The 22,256-nt window shown below is 41.9% G+C and overlaps 2 protein-coding genes across 10 annotated transcripts in view; both read right to left on the bottom strand.

The window, feature by feature from the left end:
* Positions 1 to 10,776: 10,776 nt before the first annotated feature.
* LOC146457701 (uncharacterized) lies at positions 10,777 to 16,622 on the bottom strand. 3 transcript variants are annotated; one of them, XM_085091782.1, is made up of 10 exons: positions 16,454 to 16,609; positions 16,303 to 16,381; positions 15,299 to 15,407; positions 14,686 to 14,732; positions 13,499 to 13,608; positions 13,094 to 13,163; positions 12,573 to 12,662; positions 11,956 to 12,041; positions 11,444 to 11,502; positions 10,777 to 11,251 (listed from the first exon to the last, which is right to left on the bottom strand). In XM_085091782.1, exons 1-10 carry the CDS (start codon positions 16,476 to 16,478, stop codon positions 11,156 to 11,158), a joined length of 771 nt encoding a protein of 256 aa, XP_084947908.1. In that variant the 5' UTR covers positions 16,479 to 16,609; the 3' UTR covers positions 10,777 to 11,155. The 3 variants fall into 3 exon arrangements, with proteins under 3 accessions (XP_084947908.1, XP_084947909.1, XP_084947910.1); XM_085091783.1 differs by lacking the exon at positions 16,303 to 16,381 and having other exon boundaries at positions 16,454 to 16,622; XM_085091784.1 differs by lacking the exons at positions 14,686 to 14,732; positions 15,299 to 15,407 and having other exon boundaries at positions 16,454 to 16,614.
* Positions 16,623 to 17,798: 1,176 nt separating this feature from the next.
* The window catches only part of LOC146457700 (coenzyme Q-binding protein COQ10 homolog B, mitochondrial-like), a 10,110-nt gene continuing 5,652 nt past the window's right edge, over positions 17,799 to 22,256 (bottom strand). The window contains exons 5-8 of one of the 7 annotated variants that reach the window (XR_014858434.1): positions 22,020 to 22,179; positions 20,215 to 20,273; positions 19,341 to 19,384; positions 17,799 to 18,240 (exon numbers count right to left, since the gene is read on the bottom strand). Coding sequence is in view for 5 of the 7 variants with exons in the window: in XM_085091787.1 (XP_084947913.1) it covers positions 20,260 to 20,273; positions 22,020 to 22,179 (174 nt within the window). In the remaining 2 variants the exon portion in view is untranslated. Of the gene's footprint in view, positions 20,274 to 22,019; positions 22,180 to 22,256 lie in introns of all 7 variants that reach the window. The other 6 variants (XR_014858435.1, XM_085091787.1, XM_085091788.1 and 3 more) reach the window with 6 other exon arrangements.

Below are 22,256 nucleotides of genomic sequence, written 5' to 3'. Positions count from 1 at the left end.
GTATTATTTAAACTTAAGGCGGATTGATATTACGAGTCCTACAGCCGTTGCTGAGTTGGTATTGAACCTCGCAGGACCCGCAGAAGATTTCTTTTATTCTCTGCCCGCGGATCGCAAAGGAACTTTCGCACAATTACGCGATGAACTGAGAGAGCGATTTTCCAATGACAACCAGAGTTGGATTACGTGGCAAGCGATCTCTACTCGACAACAAGGTGCCTTTGAACCACTCGATACGTACTTAACCGATTTGACGAACAAGTTCCGAAGATTGAATATCGCTGATGCAGACAAGATGAGGCATTTTGTTCGTGGTCTAAGGCCCGAACTACGTGAAACTGTCCTTTTAAGACAACCGAAAACATTCCGCGAAGCCGAAGAGATCGCCAGACTTACATCTGCTGTAAAAACCACTATGGCAACTGCCCCGGAACCTAGCGTGGCGAATCCTATCAATGATCTCTCGAAGTTTGCCCATACTCTCCTGGCCGCGAACGCGGGTAACACAACGTCAACGAGCGAGGCTTTACGACCTTTAATGGCCAAAATGGATGACTTGGCAAGTAAACTGGGTGTTACAAGCGGACAGAAGACCACACCGGTTGCTGCATTCTCCGATAGCGTTCCCAGTTCCGTACCTGCAAATTCGGAAACCCCGCCTGCATGGGTCGAAACCTTGTTGGAAAAATTGTCTCCGAGACCACAAGCCGCAAAACCAGTTGTCGCTGCACTGAACGAACCTTCCGGCGAAAACTCCGGAGTAATACACAAGTTGAGAAGCGACTTACAACAACTGAAAGATCTGATCCATAATCTTGGCCGTGAAACCGATGCAAGAATACGTGGTCTTGCACGCCGAAATCAGCCCACACGCAGTGAACCGCCTCGTGAGAGAACGCGTACCGGCCAGCCTGTATGCTTTTCCTGTGGGTCGCCAGGACATTTCCAGAATAATTGTCCAGACAGACGAAACTCAGGTGTGCGTAGCCAAGAACCTCAACAGTATCGTCCGCAAGGTCCGTCGCGACGTGAAAATAATTATGCTTACAATCAGCCAAGTCGCAGAGAAAATAATTATCGCGACGCTCCACAAAGAAACCGCACCGATCCACGTCTGGCTGTTTTAGACGACGGATGGTCCGACGAAGACTTTGTGGCTCCTTTGGAACAGAGAACGGACGATTTAGAACAGTTTTACGCAGTATCGGAGCCCCAAAACGCCGGTGGAATTCGCGAAACTCGTCCAGAAGTAAATATTCAGTTAGATGGAACTGTTCGCTTTTCAAATACACTTCTACAACAACAAGCAGCTAATTTGCATGAGAGTTCAGTGTTACCAAGCAACGCCGTACCGGAACTGTCCAACGGAACTAAACCGGAAGTGCTGTCCGCTCCTAGGTTCGGAGGTGTTCTAGAAGGGAATTCAGCTGCTGCTCAACACAGCGACCCAGTAACCCTTGACAACAAAGTGTTGGATCCAAGCCAGCTGTCACCGGAAGTTAAGTCAGCCCTCGCCTTAGTCTCTCGTACGTTTGGGTTACAACTGTCCGGAAGTGGTTCAGGTAACGAAGAGACCGCGCAGCCTGGTACTCAACAAGACTCTCCCCAGTCCTCTGACCTGGCTCAGAGTGCCCTTACGACCTGTCCGTTGGGCGTCACTCAGGTTAAGGAGTTTGGTAGTCAAAGCCACTCGGCCCAGGCCTTAACGCCACCGGAAGTATTCTCAACCGGAAGTCAATCCTGTTCTACCCACACTAGCCTTAACTCCCAGGTGCCTACGCCTATATTGAAGGCCGATGACGGAGTTTCTCAGTCAATTCTCCCTAGTGATGGTAACTATGCAACCAGGTCAGTACCAGCTGTCAGCAAAGAGCACGTTGAAGATGTCAAGAGCGGTTCTGTACCAGGCCCCACCCCATCTTCAACCCCCGCCGCGTGTGCCGACGCATGCCATATCGAACCCTTCCAGCCCAAACCGAGAGATCTTACAGTGACAGCTACCCTTAATGGCCAGGATATCAAGATGTTAGTAGACACTGGTGCAGGTATGTCAGTCGTTGATGAACAATTCCTACGAGCACTTTACAAAGGTACTCTCCCAGAGCTCCACGGAAGTTCCTTATCGAGCGTCAAAACCGTGAGCGGTGAGGCATTACCAGTTCTTGGGAAGCTTCAAGTCGTCCTTCAAATAGCGGGCGGAAATTATGTCTGTAATCTTCAGGTAGTTAAGGATCTTACCTATGAAGCCGTCCTTGGCCGGGATTTCTTACGCGCCAATGGAGCCGTGATCAACTTAAAAAATGGTACCCTACAACTTGAGGATAATCATATGCAGTCACACCCAGCGAGGGCGTGTTCCGTCCACGTGTTGTCTACATGTGTGATCCCACCTAGCTCTGAAGCAATGATTCCTGCTAGGTTAGGTCAGGACTCCCCTACCGGCGAAGCAGGATTAATTAAAGCATCAGAGAACCTTAAAGTACGCTATCAGCTTCAGGGCGCAGCCGCATTAGTGACCGTTACCGCTGACCAGACAGTGCCATTTCGCCTAATAAATCCTACAACTAAGCCAGTCACCTTGTACAAAGGAGCAACATTGGGTACGTTCACCAGTATGAACGAAGATCTACAGGTTTCCAGTTTAGACACTGCCCCAGCTTCGCAAAACAACTCTACCACGGCTGAACCGGATGTACCTGTGGACCTAACCAATTCCGATCTCACCGAGGCACAGAAAAGGGCCTTACAGAATCTGGTTAATGAGTATCGGGATATCTTTGCCACTTCCGCCCACGACCTGGGGTGCACAAACTTAATCCGTCATCACATCGATACGGGAGATCACGCGCCAATTCGTCAGCGTCCCTACAGAGTACCTGAATCACAGAAAGCCCGGATTGAAAGCTGTATCCAGGACATGTTAGATCAAGGGGTAATTCGCCCCAGTCAAAGTGCTTGGGCAAGCCCTGTGGTATTAATAAAGAAGCCGGACGGTACGGACCGATTCTGTTGTGATCTACGAAAGGTAAACAGTGTTACCAAAAAGGATGCTTATCCCCTTCCAAGGATAGCAGACACCTTAGACGCACTCAGTGGTACCCAGTTCTATTCGAGTGTCGATCTCCAAAGTGGTTATTGGCAAGTCCCCTTAGCGGAAGAATCCAAGGATCGGACTGCCTTCATTACCCATGCGGGCCTGTACGAGTTCAACGTTATGGCCTTTGGTCTCTCCAATGCGCCTAGTTCCTTTCAGCGGCTTATGGAGTGCGTCCTACGCGGGTTACATTGGAAGATAGCCCTAATTTATCTCGATGATGTGCTCGTATATTCCCGTACCTTTGAAGATCACCTGCAACATTTACGCCTAGTCTTTGACAGATTCCGAGACGCCGGCCTCAAGCTCAAACCAAAAAAGTGTCATTTTGGCCAGAAGAAAGTTAAGTACTTGGGGCACGTAGTTTCAAAAGAAGGAGTTAGTCCAGACCCGGATAAAATAAGTGCCATTAAGGAGTACCCAGTTCCCCGTTCGATCAAGGATGTCCGCGCCTTCCTGGGACTAGCCAACTATTACCGGAAGTTCGTCAAAGGTTTCGCCAAGATAGCTGGCCCCTTACACGACCTCACCAAGAAGGGATTAAAGTTCCAATGGAATGAGTCTTGCCAATGCGCTTTTGACGCCCTTAAAACCGCTCTGACCCAGGCCCCCATCCTGGCGCACCCAGATTTCACCTTGGAATTTATTCTCGCCACAGACGCAAGTGATGTTGGATTGGGCTATGTTTTAGGCCAAATTCAGAATGGTAAAGAAGTAGCGATCGCTTACGGTGGTCGTAAGTTACTTCCAGCTGAAAAGAATTACTCCGTGACGGAAAAAGAGGCGTTGGGCGTGGTCGCAGCGATTAAACACTTTCAGACCTATCTTTACGGCAGCCATTTCAAGATATTTACAGACCATAGCGCGGTGAGCTGGCTGATGAACATCAAGGACGCTAGTGGAAGACTTATGCGTTGGAGCCTGATTTTGCAGCAGTACGATTTCGAAATTGTACACCGTCCTGGCCTCAGTAATGGCAACGCAGACGCACTTTCCCGACGAGAGTACGACACTGTTCTCGCAGCTCTAGACAGTCCGGGCGTTCAAATTGACAGAGTGCGAGAACTCCAACGCAAAGACCCCTCCTTGGCCGATATTATCGAGTACTTAGAATGGGAAGAGCTTCCCACCGACAACAAGGCAGCCAAGAAGTTATTGCACACCATTGAACAGTACTATCTGGATCCTGATGGTCTTCTCTGTCACATCTGGATTCCTGGAAGTAGGCGGGTCCCTACGCCTAAATCTCAGCTGGTCATCCCTAGGTCCCTCCGCCATGAAGTTTTGTTACAAGGTCACGACAGCCCATTTTCCGGCCACTTGGGTGTCAACAAAACTTATGCGAAGTTGCGTGACAAGTATTTTTGGCCCAAGATGTACATGGATATTCAGCACTATTGTTTATCCTGTGAGTCATGTGCAATGAAGAAGAATCCCAAACAGCGTACAACTGTTCCTGTTCTCCCTATACCAGTGCACGGCCCGTGGGACGTCGTGGCTTCAGATTGCTGTGGTCCGTTTGTGCAAACTAATAGAGGGAATCGCTATTTGGTAGTGTTCACCGATATGTGCACCCGTTGGTGCGAGGCATTCGCAGTTCCTGATATAGAAGCCAAAACAATCGCCAAATTACTGGTAGATGAAATCGTTAGTAGGCATGGAGCCCCTCGGAAGCTGCTCACTGATCGCGGGTCTAATTATAAGTCCAGCTTGCTCAAAGAAGTCTGTGCTCTCATGGGCACACACAAGGTATTCACAACGGCGTACCACCCCCAGTGCGATGGCCTGGTAGAACGCTTTAATGGCTCCCTGGTCCAGAGCATCTCTATGTACGTGGACAGCAACCAGAAGAATTGGGATGAAAACCTTAGTGCCGTTCTGTTTGGTTACCGGTCTGCGCCTTCAGATACGACTGGTGAAAGCCCCTTTTACCTGATGTATGGCAGAGACCCAGTCACCCCTTGTGACGTGGCACTTATTCCCCCTCGTGAGATGTCGGCCTCTGTCGCGGAGCACAGAGCCCGTGTGGTCGAGAATATTGAAATCGCGCGCCGAATCTCCGCTCAGAACATACAGCGAGCACAACAGAAGATGAAAGATCTCCATGATCGTTTCGCCGAGCCAACACGTTTCCAACTTGGCGAGCGAGTTTGGGTCTATACGCCAAAGAATCGGAAGGGATTATCCAAGAAATTAGCTCACAACTGGCACGGCCCTTTCCGAATCGTGGAATTCTTGTCCCCAGTCCACTGTATCCTACGCGCAGTCGACAATCGCCGGGTAACCACAACTGTTCACGTGTCCCGACTAAAGCGTTATATTGACCCAAGTGACCGCCCTACCCGTGTACCTGTAACGGATGTGGACGACCCTTACCTGGCAGATGTGGATTTGCCTGACGACAGTTTTGCTCCTGAGCAACAGACGTCAGAACCAGCCCCTGAAAACTCAGGCGAACAGGTACCTGTTCCACCTCACTCCGTAGAAGTTGTTCCCGACGAGGAAAGCTCAGCTCATTCAGCCGAACCTCTGGTTTTTGCTGATGATGTTTACCCTGCAGAGAAGATTGTCCGTCATCGTTTTCGTAATGGTCAACCCCAGTTCCTTGTTAAGTGGCTCGGGTTCCCCGATAGTCACAACACTTGGGAAGACCGTGAGAATATCCTTGATCCACGCTTGTTGTCTAAGTACTATAAGGAAAATCCGCGAGCCAAAAGACGCCTCGAAGCTGATCCTGAGTACACTCCACGCATTGCTTCTTTGTCTTGGACCGAAATTGACCCATCTTTACACTGCCTTGCTGTCATAACACCACAGACGCGGCACGCGGCCACTTTCCGCCCTGATCAGCCATTTTCCCGCCATGCACCGCTGACCACCATTCCAGTACGTCAGTTAAGGAACAGCGAATTGTCTCATTCAGACTCAGAAGCCTGGGACGAGAGGGACACTCCGTTGATCATTCAACGAGAAACACTTCATGCGGTTACACACAAGCCGTCCTCTAGTTTCACGTCACCTTTAGTGCCCAGTACCAACGCCAGTGCCGACGCGTTACCAAGGTTACCACAAGCACGGTCAGTTTCTTCCCCTCCTACGAGACCCCGGGCCTTGCTACCACTACAAAGGTCCCCACCGACTACCCCGCGGGTGAACCGGGTTCCACCCGTCACCAAGCCAACAGCGGTTCGTTTGTGGCTGATGTTAATGTTTTGTTGTGCTTTCCTGCATATGAATCAATTGTTGGTCGGCGCTAGCGAGTTTGATGCTGCGGGACAGGTTGTTGGGTTTTATCCTAAGGCAATGATGCTTGCTAAGAATCCTAAACCCCTTGTCCTGTACCAGGACACCAAATTGGTTAGCCTTCACATGGATTTGCGCTTAGCTCCCAGAATAAAATCCCCTGACTTTAACTCTTCTTGTGACCCCGCGTTATTCAAATTCTACGAGCGTGTGCTGTCCTCTCTCCGCGGGGTACAGCGAGCTACTACACGCTTGTTCTCAATTCAAGGGGTAACGGATTTATTGGAATGTGATAGTTATTTGAGGCGATTCTATGCTTACGTTACTGGTCGCCCTTCAAGCTTAGTATGCCCCATTCGCCATTATGCAAATTCGCTAACCGGTTGTAAACAATGGGCTCGTCAGTCTTGTCATGTACGAACTCCTCAAGAACGGGAATGGCTATCTACCCGTGGAAAACGCTCGAGTTATTGGTGCCATACAGGTGTACTTGGTATACCGCGTTTTTTCTACGAATTAGGAGGTGGGTCATGCGACTCTACAAACTTTATGGGCCTCATACGGGTTCTCAGGGAGTTTGCGTCGTTAATGACGGAGGCTGACACTATGATGAAAACATTAGACGGCAAAATCGTATATCTCGTAAAAACAACTGATCTTATCAATTCAAAACTCAGCCAAGTGATCAACTCGTTGCGTTTAGTAGCAGGAGCTTTCACAGGCTGGAAACAACAATTTGATGCCTTCGCCGATAAACAACAGTGTCACTTCAATTTACAACAGGAGTTCATTTCCATTTATTCAATGGAAATTAATCGTGCTTTCATCTCATTGTTACGACTCACGGAGGTTGATGACCTATTGCGTCAATTGTCCCATTTGGCCCGGCGTGGAAATATCGGTTTCGCAGACCTTCCTCGGTTTTTGACCGAAGAAATTACACTCAAACTGTCCACCGTCCCAGCTCTGGCGCCCGCTATTGACGCCTTGCGTAACGGTTTTGCTGTCATGATGAATCCACTTATGGATATCCAATTTCAATCAACGCGTAACATCGCCTTACATCTTTTGTTTACCTTGCCGGAGCTATCATCAACTCAAGCCGTGTGTACAATGGAACAATTAGTGCCGATTTCATACCGCTCCAATGGCCTTTGTTATGGAGGAACAATAGTACGCCATGATCTACTGTTACTAACTTGTAACGACAAACGTTTTGTGCTCAAACAGCCCGACCTCGAGTTATGCATCTCAGATTCCTCTACACTTTTATGCCCTAAGGATATCTTAACCGTCATCGAAGATCCTAGTTGGCTGGGAGCACTTTGGTCGCCTGACTATAAGCTTTCGTTCACTCACGCACACACTCCATTGTCCAATTGTAATACCTTACGCACAATCTTACACCTAGGTGGAAGATTCTATCTCGCGACCGACACTGCATCAATACCTATTCATTCTCACAATGGTTCATTTTCCCTTCCGATCTTGCCTCTGCACGTGTACCATTTGCCATGTGATTATTCCTTTCATTTACAAGCTACTGGCCTCTCGGCGTGTCCCTCACGTTTAAGCTTCCAGTTCCCACTTTTTCATTCGGGTTCCTTTCATTTTGTTCCCTGGCAGACAGTTCCCCTTCCCCATGGAAACTTTTCCTCTCCCCCACCTTTCTCTATCCCGGAACCCTTGGTTTTGGACAATAGCACATTGGAGTCCTTAGATCAAACATACGCCACGTTGGATCAGGATTTCACACGTCGGCTACAACAACTCCGAGGTGATATCTCCTCGGTACACGAGGTCCCTCATGCCGATTTCTTTCAAGTCGCCGTCTTTGTGTCCCTCGCGTTGACCAGCTGCAACTTTGTAGTCTTGATTGTTGTTTGTTGTGTTCTGTCCAAACGGGCTACTTCGCGCCCTGCTCGTGCGCTTCCCGTCGGCGTTGAAGTTTTGCCACTTACGAGTGACCAGTCGACCGGTACTTCTCTTTAGCTCCGGGGTTTGTCGCGTGTGTTGAGACAAAAAAAAAAAAAAAAAAAACCGGCTTTTGTTCCAAGTTTTCGGTCAGTCGCCCTTTGTTTTGGGTTTTCACATCCTTGTGTGCTTCTTTCCTCTTTATTTGCCCCGCTGCCAGCTGCTCACACACACAAACCCATTTGGCCAGCTCTTACTGTTCCTCTCACACTTATTTGACTTATTATTTTACCACATGTGTTTTTGTTAACCCTTTGTCGCTGTTCCCTTCAAATACCCCCTCTGTCCCCGTTCGTTTCACTTTGCTCAGCTACCCGTTGCCAGAGTTTTAAGACGTATTTCGAGAATCCTGTGGATTATCATGGCCTTTATGTCCGTTGTCGTTGAGCTCGATGGGTTCCAACATGGTCGTGGTTTTTTTCATCTCAAGGCCTTAGGAATGAACAGTCTCCTTGGCCGCCGCTGCTGTATTCGCAAATTCGACACGACGGATTTGCTTAACGCGGGTCCTGACGCTTGGCGTACTTACTGCCACCAGTCCGCCACTCATGGCTGGCCCATCTTAGATAGCGGGATTCCATCCTCTTCCGCCCTGGACAGCCTCTCGTCCTTTTTGCAGGCAGCCGTCCTCGACGAGCTGGAGAACGGAAAAACGGCCCCAACGACCCTTGTCCTATGGGTCAAGGGACAACAGAAGTTGTTGTTACTCCAGGACCTGCTGGGATCATTTAACTTAGAGGACGTAAACGTGTGCGTGCGGAACCTGGAGGACATTGGTGGCCCGTCCTTAAAGCGGTTACTGCCTAGCCATACGCCGATGACCACAAGACATAAACTCAAAGCCCTAACAGACTGGATGCAGAGCAACCTGCGTTAATTAGTTCGTAAGTCGTAGTAGGTTAGCTTTCTTTCTACCTGTGCTGTTCACACACATATCTCTACTTCTCCAGGTATAAACACAAAAACAAAACAAACAAAAAAAAAAAAAAAAAAACAATGTTTCGCACCATATTTAGCCATGTATATTTACTAAGTTCTACGTCATTCAATTGGGTTCTTCTTTTCGCCCTTCTCTCTCGCCCGGAGTCTCGACAAAGGTTGGGAGAGTGTTACGGGGGTTTTGGCAATTTTGGCAAGAAATGTTCGCACAGAATTTATTAGTCATAGTATAATCAAATATATAGCTTGCGTTAGATTTCCACTAGTCGCCACGGGTAATTGTCCGTGAATCAACCATATTTAATCTTAAATAGGGAAAAAGGAGTTGGGTCTTCTTGCAAATTATTTATTCGCTTTCGCTACATGAAGTTAGTTCGCTTTAAGATATTCACTGTTTCTTGTTCTCTGTAACTTTAGAAAACCAACGGAAGCAGAATGTAAACAACTTGTAGAGCTAAATTAGCATTTCTTTTGTCCCTTGAGGATTCGGAAGTATTGTACTAAACTTAAGCTAACAATCACTTTCTGTAGTTCATTAACTTAAAATTACTTTTTATTCGAGCTTGTTTCGGTTACTTTAGAAGTAGAGAGCTTCTACACGTTTAATTTAAAAAAAAACTAGCAAATTCAGCTGGCCTGTCATTTCCTAGTTGAATTGGTTCTCGTTAGTCGTGTTGATCTACTTAATGAAAAGTTCTTGTTATCTCCGGAAATATTCACTTGCAGCTGCTGTTAGCCGTAGGATTCATTAAGATTTTCTAAGTTGTAATTTAGAGTATTCAGAAAGGCGTTTGCCGCCGAAATTAGTTTTTCAAGCTGGACTCACAATCTAGAGTTCCGGGCGACAATTTTAATTTAGTTCTCTAGTTAAAAGTCCGCGGTTCCGCTCTTAATAATTTAGTTCGTTAGCTTACAAAGACGCTGTTCCGCTCTTAATCGTTTTTCATTTAGTTCTATTGACTCGCGTATAGCACCTTGTAAACAACAATTAATGTACAAGCACATATAAGCCCTTGTTGTACAATATTCTTTCGAATTACAAGTGAGTCAGAATAAAGCTCTGTTGGACCAAGTTCTCGTTTCCTTACTGAAGTTCTATCCAGTTCGTGGTTTGATCCCTGGTACCGCTTTGAGAAGTGACAGTCTCTCCCTGCGAGCGAGTGCTCCCCTTTGAGTGTAATTTCCCCCTGCGTTCCTGTTGAGCCTTCATTACAGTTCCGTGTATTTCCCGCGAAAGTTGGAAAATCTACTGTCACAATAAGTAACAGTAGTCTGTTCATGCTCATTCAAACAAAAGCCACCGAGGCTCGCATTTTAATATTTTCTTTGTTATAAACGTTTTAACCTCGCTAAATATTTCGTTGACAACATCGTTGGAAGAAAAAGAAAAAAAGGTTCACTGCATTCAATGATTACTTGAATGCAGTGAATTCAATTTCCTTTTTTTAATATTTTTATGAAGTCCTGATACAGGACAACTTGAAAAAAACGATGCAAATTAAATCGAAATACTTTAACAATAACAATGCCAAAAAAATAAATTTAATTTCCTTGTCAACTTTTTGAAATGTAAACAGCACTATCTTAAATCTTAAATAAATTAGCCACAATACAGCCAATTCAGCACTATTTTAAATAGACTAGTCACAATACAACCAATTTCTCTGCTATTTTTCGGTACAAATTAATGCACATCATTCGTCTAGCCTGCAAAGCCAGTCACCAGTTTTGTAAAGTTTCAGTAAGCAGCTGATTTGATCTCCTACGTGAATGACCACTGAACAAAACAAAACTATGGCAGACAAAAAAAGATGGCGGCGGTATTCACTTGGCATGTTGAATCACATTCCACCATCTTGACAGCCGTGCAGACTCGAGTAAAGCTTTGAGTCATTAAAATGATCATCAAGTCCTGGAAGAAGCTCTGCTTGATATCCTCTGGGATTGCAGTTCTCGCATGCTGGCTAGTTCCGCCATTCTCTTCTCATGTTCTTTCTCTTCCTGCGGACAAAGCTTTCATTTAGCAGCTGCTTCAAAATACCAAGAGTGGTGTTGGCTGAACAAGACAAACTAATTGAATTGGGGATTTAGTCCTAAAATGTTTGTCTTTGAAATACAAGCCAACACAAAACGTTAGGAGAATAAATAATCACGAGTTTACTCAAATAGTAAGAAAGTACCCAGTGCACCTACCTTCATTGTCCTAATTTTCGCTCGCACAAGGATGTCATTACAGTGCTGGTGTAGCGAACCTAGGAAAGGTGAAAAACAATAATTATTACAAGGAACCAAACATTGCTCTTTCTATTTTTTCCATCTGTCATTTTCAATGCTAAAGTCAAATTTGATTCATTTGACTTCTCAACTACTTTATTTCAAATTAAATTCAAATCTGACATTCTGCAAATGACAAATTGATTTGTGACTCATTAAATAAAGACCACATTATGTTCACACCAGGGTAAAGGAGCATGCCTCATATCTGTTCCGGTACTTTTCCATGTGGTGCGATAAACTCAGTAAATAAAGGTTTTAGTGCCTACTTAGTCTTATCAGCATCATTCCAGAAAACATCATTGGTGACCTATTATTTTAAAACTTTTTATCAGTTCTGCATATCCACGAGTTACACTTTACTTGCAGAGCAAGGCACTGGAGATTTCAAACATTTGGCTACACATAATAATTACAATCTTGTCTCTTACCTTGTTTATTTTCTCCTTCTTTTAATTCGATTGAATTCTCTTCGTCTTCTTGTTGTTCATCATTTTCTTCGTCTGACTCACTTTCACTGTCAAGAAAAGATTATCAAATCACTGAATTAATATTACTAGTTCACGGCAAACAAAGCTAAATTGGACGTGAAAACTGCAAAGGACCGCGAACGATAATGCTGTCAGTTGACTAAATTGGACAGACAAAGGAGGAGTAAATCCAGTGAATTTACTTATTAAATAAATAAACAAGTGCATCAGTGTAGCCATTAAGCTCACTATTTGAGGCTTTTAACCACAGTAATAGTACCTTTGAGAAAAAATAATGGAATTTGTGCAGTCAAATTGAAAGATATATTTAACACTTTGGAAACTTTTTTAATGAGAACCAGGTGAACAAACAGCTCTCAATTTGCTGAAAGCTCTGTTGATGGGTACACTAAAAACAGACTTTGAAAACTTCTAATTTTCTCTTTTGAAGTCCTGGACAAGCGATAAACAGAATCTAATTTACTGAGAAGCAAAAAGTTGTTCAAAGTTAATGAAAACCATTGTTGTGTGGCAACAGTGAGCACTATTAATTTTATTTAGTAACAATAACAACCTACACAGGATACCCAGCTTGCAGTCTGTCCACTCTTGTTATGCCTTCACCATCCAGTTGTTGTAGTGTTGGCAGTGCCAAAAGCAATTTTGTCCTACAGGATAAAAGACATTTTCTCAAATTAATGAATTAAAATGCTTAATAGAAGACAAGAAGCTGCACAAACATCACAAAACTGTCTAATTCTCAATACGGTTATAAAGGACAGCGTTGAAGCTAAGGCAGTTTACAGTTTTACGAAGTATAGAGGATTTTTCAGTTGGGGTTTGAAGGTATAATGCCCATTTGCTTTGGTTTTGCAACTTTTTTTTTAATTAGTATGGTCGAATGCGTTTTTCCGCGCTTGCCACCAGAAAGTTTGAGAAATTGCTTTGAATTCTGATTGGTTCATTGCACTGTGTTTGCTGACTTGTTGGCTTGCTGACAGGGTGACGGTGAACTGTTAAATATATGTTCAACTTGAGTTTGTGACCTGCGAAATAATTAACAAGGTAACATTTGAACATCCGTGTCCAAGAAACTCACTTGTAGTCTGTTTGTTGAGTGCAGGGATTTCCTTTTAAATGTAACAGAAGCAAACTTGGTGGAAACTCTTCTGTAAAGAGAAAAATTAGAAACAAGCACTAAAATTTGAAACATTACATGAAGCTACTAGCTTCAGGCAGGGCTCACATATTTGAAGAGCTTGAAGCAAGAATGAAAATTATGTGTGCTTGTGGGCTTGATATCTGATTCCCTCAAAATAAGCTTTCTTTTGGCAAACAGACAGGATATCAAGTGAAAGACATAGTCCAATATTTAGTTTTTGAGCTAGATTCCTAAATTTAAAATTTACCATCTGAATTTTACAATTTACTTGTTAAAAACAGTAATTTTGCAGGAGTAAGTCTATGAGTATTTAAGTATTTATGATTAGGTTGAGACTCAAACCTGGATCAAAATGTTCAATCTGGTTGCCAGAAAGATCCAAAAATTGTAACTTGGTGAGCATCCTGAGGTTTTCCACTTTGGTTATTTTGTTATCAGCTAACGTCAGGAATCTGTTGAGCATTGAACATTAAAATGGTTATTCTAGAATTCTGCATGTATAGCAAGCCCTGCCAAACACAAGTCTGTATGAAAATAAGGGCCCCAATCTCAGACACAAAACATATGCTCAAATATAAGCTAGTGCACTATATGGCTCTCTGTTTTTGGTTGATATCTTAGTTTTTCATAGCTATTCAATATACTCTCTTCATTCTCAAGCTCAACCAATTTAAAGGCTTGGAAATCCTGCCAATATTTTAAGCCTTTATTCCTAAAATGAGCCCTTAAAAGAGTCCTTTGACCCAATTTATTAAGACTTAACAATCCTCTTCAACTCTCTCGGGATTAGGTTTCAACCAGTTTTCCCTCACCTTCCACACTCTCCCCTCCCCCAGGCCTGTTTTATACCTGCCAACTTTTTCTGAGTCAAATGTGTGAGATTTTTGTCTTGTCATGACTGGGATTTCCAAAGACGTCCCAACCACTTCTGAAGATTTCCGATGATTTTCCGAAGACTACCGAACGTTGCCGAAAATGTCGGAATATGTTCCGACGACCTTTGAACACTTCCAATTTGAATGGATTGTAGACATTTGAAATCAAAATGGAAACTGAAATACAAAAATTTTAGCGTGTTGTGATACAGTTAGGACACAAAGTAAACATAAAGTGCCTTTTTTGGGGGAAATTGAATTGAATTTTTGTTATTAATTAATCACGTGTTAAAGAACAACTCGTCCAGATTTGTGAGTCAGGCATGACAAGTTGTGCGTGATGAGTGAGTTTGATGTCTTTAGTCCACAGGCGTGAGACTTACCCATAATGCGTAAGAGTTGGCAGGTATACTGTTTCAATGTTGAAGGAGATGGTAAACAAAGACAGAAAATATTTAGGTAACTTAGAAAATTGCTAGACCACCAAAAGAAGACTTACTCAAAGGGGGATAATGTTTAAACCTTCCCAAGAAAAGTTCATGACCATTGAAAGATATTTGAAGCCATTGCTCAGACTAGAAAGGACTGAAGAATGTAAACATTAATGCACCGCCGTTGTGTTGATCAAGGTAGGTTCTTTAGGTACCCACTAACCTCAGTTTTGGAAGAACATCAAGATTCTCAATCTTACTGATTTTATTCTGTGAAGAAAAATAAATTTCAAAATAAACATTGATGACATAACCAGGAATAAGGGTTGTTTGGGTGTCAGCACAACATCAGTGTTATGGAAAGATGTTGCTTAGAACTTATCTCTTGAATATTTTGGTTACCCTCTCCAATAAGAATTTATTTAATTTACTTAATATTACATTATTTTTACAGGGAAGCCCTAACATAAAAATGGTTTACAATGGAATCTTTTAGCAAAATAAACATAAAATAATCCTGAGATAAAAAGGAAGCCGTTAACAGAGTAGCCAATCAAAAGACTTCTTCAGAGTCTAACCAGGAAGCCAAAGAGCCTGATGATGCTGGGTACAAGATTGGTAAGGCAGGTGTCAATGTGTACATCACCAGCTACAGGAGTCCTTTGTATCCTTAGTAACTGCCACCTATAGAGGACAAGTAGTGGGGGGGGGGGGGGGGGGGCAGCACCATCTGCTCTATAAAGAATTCAACACTTCCTACCAAAAAAACCTAATATGTACCCATACATCTCAACAATTTACAAATAGCAACTTTATATTTGTCAAAAACTACTTACTTTCTGTAAATATAAATTAGTCACAGGCCCAAGGCAATCTAAGTTGTCAATTTCATTTATCTGCTCCCGATCCAAACGGACATGACTCAACTGCAACAATTCAACAGCCCTATACAGCAAAACCAACATTATAAACAGAGGGGTAAGGTAAGACAATTCACTCTCTTACATTTATAGGAGAGAAGACTGAATACAGGGCCACTACTAAAGTTCATCTGACAGCAGCTGTTAGTGAAAGACAGACTGCATTAAATTATGGCTTAATGACTCATCAGTAGGTTTATCTCACTGTGCTTCACATTGTGTAGTTCTAGAAAATATTCACACTCTGCCAAAGAAGTGATTTGAAATTCCAGGAGGAAAGAGGGGGGGGGGGGGGAGGGGAGGGGTGGTAGGGTGTGCCCAAAGGCCAACAATTTAAAGGAAAGTATGAAGTTAAATTGAGATTTCCAGAGGGGGTTGGGGTGGGGGAGGGAGAGAGGGGTCTCAGAAAAAGCCCTCTTGTGGGAGAGATATGGCTTGGATATTTTCGGTGGATATTTTAGTGAAGAATAACAATAAACTGCACATGCAAGGAAAATATTTTGGTGGCATTACAGCTTCAAGATTGATCAGTTAATTAGCACAGTGTGCTTCACGTTACCACTAGAAAGTGCAGTGTATGTTTTAGTAATTATTAGAAGAAACTTAGAAAAAGACAAAAAGAAAATGAAAACTTCAGTTGTTCAGCAGTTTGCCAGTGACTACTAAGCTGCTGACTTTTGCTCACAATTAAGGTTAAAAATGTTCTCCTGTAAGCTAAGGCCTACTGTGGGGTTTGTTGTAGTTAAGCTAACTTTTCTGCAGTACTTATAGAACAGTAAGTCTTGAATTTGTATTTGATTTTTATGTTAGGATTTGTAATATTGTTAAGGCGCCTTTAGCACTCCTGCAAATTGTAATGATAATCATCACAAATATTCTTATTATAAATGTTATTATCTTAAATAATTCAAAATACTTACGTATCATCTGTTGATTTGTCTGTGTTCTTTGAAATGTTTCGTTTTGCAATTAAGGAGATAGAAATTTTCTGAAATTTTTCTGCAATAAAACGTTTTGTGAGCTTTCCTTAATACATACAGCTAAATCTCACTGTGAATCCCCAAAACTTACCATCTACTCCAGTCGTAGTTTCCATTTCTATTTGCGATTTGTTCTACTAGCATACAGGAACAAATCTTACAGAGTTGGACGTTTACTTTTGATCCTGTTTGTAGAAGTTTTTTTCGCCATCTTGGTTTTGCAGCTTGGTAACCTCATTCCCAGGTTCCCCTCGAGTGAAAAAAGACGAGTGAGTGAGAGAAAGAACTCCAAATCCATTTCCACCAACTTTCCACTCTAATGACGTAGAGGTGGCGCAGCACTAACTATATCACGTTGATCTTCTGATTTATAAAATTAGCAAAAATAATTAGCTGAAGGAGTGGAGTATGGGAGAAAAATAATAGGCTTACGACATGGTTCCTCAGTCCTCCCCTCTTAAATCCCTTCCTTCCCTCCTCCCCTCCCATCCAGGTAACAGTTTGTAGGAGCTCAAATCGACCCGCCCCTTCCCACCAAATCAACCTGTAGCACATTGGTTGGCAGCTGGGGCGTCCACCTTTTTGTCAAAGAACTATTTTTTGCATCCAGTACCATAGGTTCTGTATTCATCATTGCTAGTAGTCCTATCTTCAATTCATATTTTAGCCTGCAAGCAAGCTCTCTAGTTGTAGTCTTTAGTGAGACATGTATTTGGGGTGTGAGTGGCGAGCATAGGAAACTGTGAAAGGATTGGAGAACTTGCTCGCAGGCTATAATTCATATTTCAGTTTGATAATAATGCATTTTTGTGGTCGTCACTTTTTCCCCTTTGGGTCCAGTTGTTCAAAGCCCGATTAAGCTAATCCTGGGTTAACGTGAACTTTGAGCCGAGTTTATTTACTAACCCATACGAATTCTTCCAATAGATTTTTGTCCCTCAGATTCGCCTTCAACTTTTTTTTACCATTAGCTTAAAATAAGCCTTTAAAAACATTCTTAACGATCGAGATGAAAACCTCGGTTAACTTTTAATCATGGATTAGCGTTAATCGGCTTTCGAACAACCCGGCCCTGAAATATACCAGTTTGGGGGCAGACATGCTTCCCCTTTTTGAGCAAAAGAATAATAATAATTATTATTGATGCAGGATGTTTCAAACTAATGGCTTTTGAGTATCCCAGTGTTTGTCTCTACACATTACTGATTAGAGAGACGGCAAACAACAGAAATGGCCATGTGACCATACTTATCCTTCTTTTGACGCTCCCTGGTTTTAGTTTCTCAGTAAAATTTTTGCACAGTCTTTGTTCGGCAGGGACTTCTTGAAGCATGACGCCGTTACCTGTCTCAAAACTCTGTCACTCATTGATCACTTTCAGCACTAAATAAGAAGATGACTTGCAGCAAGTCTAACAGGACCACACCATCAGACAATTTAGTTGGAGAAGATCAGTTTAATGCACAAAGTACAGACACTGAATCACACTGAATCATACTCATACAATATGATAGTAAAATAATTTCCTTATTGTTTGTGTTAATTCTGTTTGGTCTATATATATTGTTATGCGGGAACCAGCCCGCTGGGTGTGGTATTATGGTCGTTAAAAATCTAAAAGTAGTACCAGAGGCCACGTGATTCTGTTCCGTAACGTCTCCATAATGTACAATATTTAATCTGTAAATCTGTCAAGATCTTAACACATTACGCAGTGCATTGTAACATAGGATGCACTTCATTAGTCTTGTTACAACCTTGCTTACAAGTGGTCAAGCGAAAGTATCACAGATTCCAGTTTAATGGATTGATCAAACATGACTGTAACATTGGAAGAGAGTCATTATTGGTATATTTTTGCAGCACTTTTAAAATAGCCTGAAAATGTAACAAACAACAAACTGAATTTCAATACTACAGAATCAAACAATCCATCACTTATGCTTTTAGACAAGTTTAACCTCTTTTTTATAATATTGAAGTCATAATTACAATACTTTAAAAGGATTAAAACTTTCTTGCAACAAAAAAAGACTGCCTAACTAACACGGTTGGACAAAGACATAATAATTCTCCTTTACCAAGTCAATTCAAACAGCCATTTAATGAAAGTCTTTGTGCGAGGACTTCCAATGTGTTGGTAACCATGCATTTTCTTTGAAGCCGAGACACAAAGGCTAAGAGCTTGGTGTTAAGGATAATGAAGACTATCATGAAAGGACTGTTTGAAGTAGGGGTAAAAACGATGAGAGAAGACACAACACTAGTTCACAGTGAGTTTAATTTGACTTAAGGGAAGTGGCCAAAACTACTATACTCAAACAGGACCCACGAAACAACAAAATAGAGAGTGGTTTCTGCCTGCACCCCCCTTCCTCAACTTCAAAGGAAGGTGTTTTTATTGCACCACCACCCCTCTATCAGGCAGTAAAAAATTATAATGAAATTCATTTTTCTTGTTTATCTGACTAGCAATGCTAATGCTGACTCCTGCTAGCCCAATTTCTGTGTCAACTCAAATTCTAAAGCCAATAAAATTTTGTCAGTAATGTTCATGACATAAGTGGTGTCTTCGATAATCCCCCTATCCCAGATAAGGTGTGTCCTCCTCGAACAAACTCGTTTTGACCAGTTCCCTTATTTGAGAGAAATTACACATAATTTACTTGAACTGTATTTTTTCTACAGCCCATGGTTCCTCATAAAAAATAAAACTATTTTGATGTGCAGTTCCAAAAACATCCATACCCCAAAAGCACAAAACACATAGAAAACTTGGAATTTCCAGGGGGTGGGTGTCCAAACCAAAATCCTTTGGTTGGAGGGGTGTGGACATTTTCTGGTACGATTCAATCATTTATATACTGACAGCAGAATATTGCAGTTTTAGCATCTGAATGATTCACTCTTCAAAGAATATCACACAATATATCAATAATATCTTAAATAGAAGCCCACATAAAAATGAAAAACTTTACCCTTTTTGTTTATTCTCCTAATTTTGGTAATCAATCCTCATCACCTGTGAGAAGGATAAAACTATATAAAATGATATAATGGGCGTGATGGTTCGAGCATTTTAAATTAAAGACACTATTATTTCACTTGGGGCTGATTATTTAAACAAAGTCAAATTTGGACATTGTTAAGGGCTAATTTTTGGTTTGGAGGTTTCCTTAGTAGCGTACATCTAAATGTTAACTAAAAGTGCATTTTCTTTATTAGGACAAAAAGGAGATACGGTTTACTGAGACATTGGTAAGGGGGCAGCCTAACTGAAGGTTGTTGTGAAGGAGCTTGTTTATAAGACATAAATCATTCCTTGCATATTTAATGGTGAAATGAGACTATTCCAAGATGATTTTAATGTGTAAACTTTGAATTTTAGTACGGAATAAAAACCCCTTCTTGTAGAACTTTGAAAAGACTTCCAATTTCTCCTGACACACTGCATATGGACAGTGAAAACAGAAACTTCAAAAAGGCATCTTGTCGTCATTTGGAGGATTCCAATCATGTAAAACTACAGAGACATAATGTTTTTGTTTAAAAAAGAAAAGATGAAGAAGAAGAAGGGTGTGGCTAGTGAAGTTTTAGCTTGCAAGTAGTGATGTCTGCAGTTTTGAAAGATTAAATCATTCAACCTGACTGTTTAAATCATTGATTGGTTGCTTGGTTTAGTCCGTTGACTATTTACAACAGTGACAGAGCTTTGTTTAAATACCAGCCCTTCATGTTTTCACATATGAACTCAAAGCCACCATGGAGCTGCTTTCCTCATTAGGTGTGAGTTAATGTGGAATAACTTATGTACCATTGATAATTATTTAAATTACTACAAGGACAGCGTACATTAGCCCCCAGCATCCAAGAAATGTGCTACTTTTTCACCTTCTGTCATCTTGTGAAACCTGACAAAAGATTAAAAAGATCTGATTACTACAAATAACAATTACCATGACTCAAATCTGTTGCTAACGTAAATCAAAATTAATGCCATATGGTACCACACAATATTAATTTCAAAACAGCTTGTATTAAATCGCTTCTTTGATCCTAAATAAAATAATAGGGCCCAGTTGTTCAAAGCTTGATTAAGCTAATCGTGGGTTAACGTGAACTTTGATTCTAATTTAATTGCTAATCAGTAAATGATTATCCCAAAAGATTTTAGTCCCTTAAATTTGGCTTAGACTTCTCTTTACCATAAGCTTAAAATTAGCATTTGAATGGCATTTTTAACAAGCAAGTTGAAAACCATGGTTAAGTTTTAATAAGAGATTTGGGTTAATCAGCTTTAAAACAACCGGGTCCAGATGTATAAGAACTTTGCATTATCCCCATTCACCATTGTTTTGTTTTTTTCAGCATTGTGTCACCTGAGCAGTTTTGAGTTTTAGACAAGGAATAGGGAAGAGCACATTCTGTCTCTCCTCTATGATTTCAACAATAACTTAGCCTGTTCAAAACTGTTTCTTTTGAGGCCTGATGAAATCAAATGTGATGGTAATAATTATTATATAATGTCTAATGAACAGCTGCCACAGAGGACTGCCATCTCAAATTTCTTGATTTCTCGATTAAAAAATGGGAAAACTGCCCAAACTGGCTTAGCGTAATCAAACAACAACAACAACAAACCGATATTAAACAAACACAAAATTCATGAAACACAGTACAAGTGTTATGAACTTTTCGCTTAATAGAAATTTTAACAGTGCTTTTAAGGTGGCTCCATAGCACATGCTAGGTTGTACATTGAAAGCCAGTTTTATCTTCAGTTGTTTTCTTTCAGTCTACCAATTATTCATCACTATTTGGGCATGCATAAACTGTAGAACAAGGGACCTGTTTGCTCAAATTAATTGAATGAAATTTACAATCTCGGTTAAATTTCACGACACAAATAGCAATAGAACAAAGAAGACTGAGGCTCAACTCCACCTCCTTAGAAGTGTCTCGACACATCAACAAAAACAAACCAGTACATGATGTCCACATCAACGAGGCAAAGATTTTGGACAGAGATCCAGACTGGTGTACGAGAGGAAGGCAATTTATATCAGAGCCCACAAGCCGACCCTAAATAGAGATGGGGGAAGATACAACCTTCCAGAGATCTGGACAAGGCTCGTCAGGTCACATGTCACGTGACCTGACCAAAGCACTGTGAACAAGGCTCTAGCAGAGTTGAACGCTTAGAATTTTACTTCCTTACAGTGTAGAGTCAAAAAATATTTCATAAATTCAACCAAAACAAATAGCAATACTTTGAATAATACCATTAATTAAGAGAATGTTTTCTTTGAATAGCTTTTTGTTTCTACTACAGGGCTGTAATTTGAGCTGTATTGTTGACTTGTTTGCCAGCTTACACATGCACATAATTTACTAAAGCTCACATCGTAGTGAGTGCAGAAGCTTAAAACCCCAGGGAGACACTTTAACTTTCCATTTGCATGGAAACTTCAAGTCACAAGAACAAGACCATGTCATTCTAAATTGTAACCAGGTAAACTTTAAAGAGTCATAGATTTTGGTGGCCTTTGCTTAGAACTTAGTTTATGAATGTTTAAAGTCACTGGATGTACTTCCCCCCTTCCCTCCAGACTGCAAAGGCTTGAACAATGCGTAGTATTTTGAAGCTAATGTCATACCTGCAGGTGCTGTCCTTGATTTAACTGAGCTGTGGAGATGCCCAGGACCATACAGATAGTAACACCGCTTTTCAAATGCTTTCACCATTTTTTTCACCACTTCATCAAAAAACACAGTTGAAAGCTTGGAATGGAGGATGGATCGAAACTCAAACTCAATCTGCAAGGAAATTAATCAAAATTTTGGTCTGCAAAAATTATTGCGTTCGACAAGGAACGCATTCCTAATCCAGGCGA

Source organism: Pavona decussata, unplaced genomic scaffold (genome assembly GCF_977016875.1).
Source record: "Pavona decussata unplaced genomic scaffold, jaPavDecu1.1 SCAFFOLD_238, whole genome shotgun sequence".
NCBI classification, from domain to species: Eukaryota; Metazoa; Cnidaria; class Anthozoa; order Scleractinia; family Agariciidae; genus Pavona; species Pavona decussata.
This window is presented reverse-complemented; position numbering and strand designations above follow the sequence as displayed.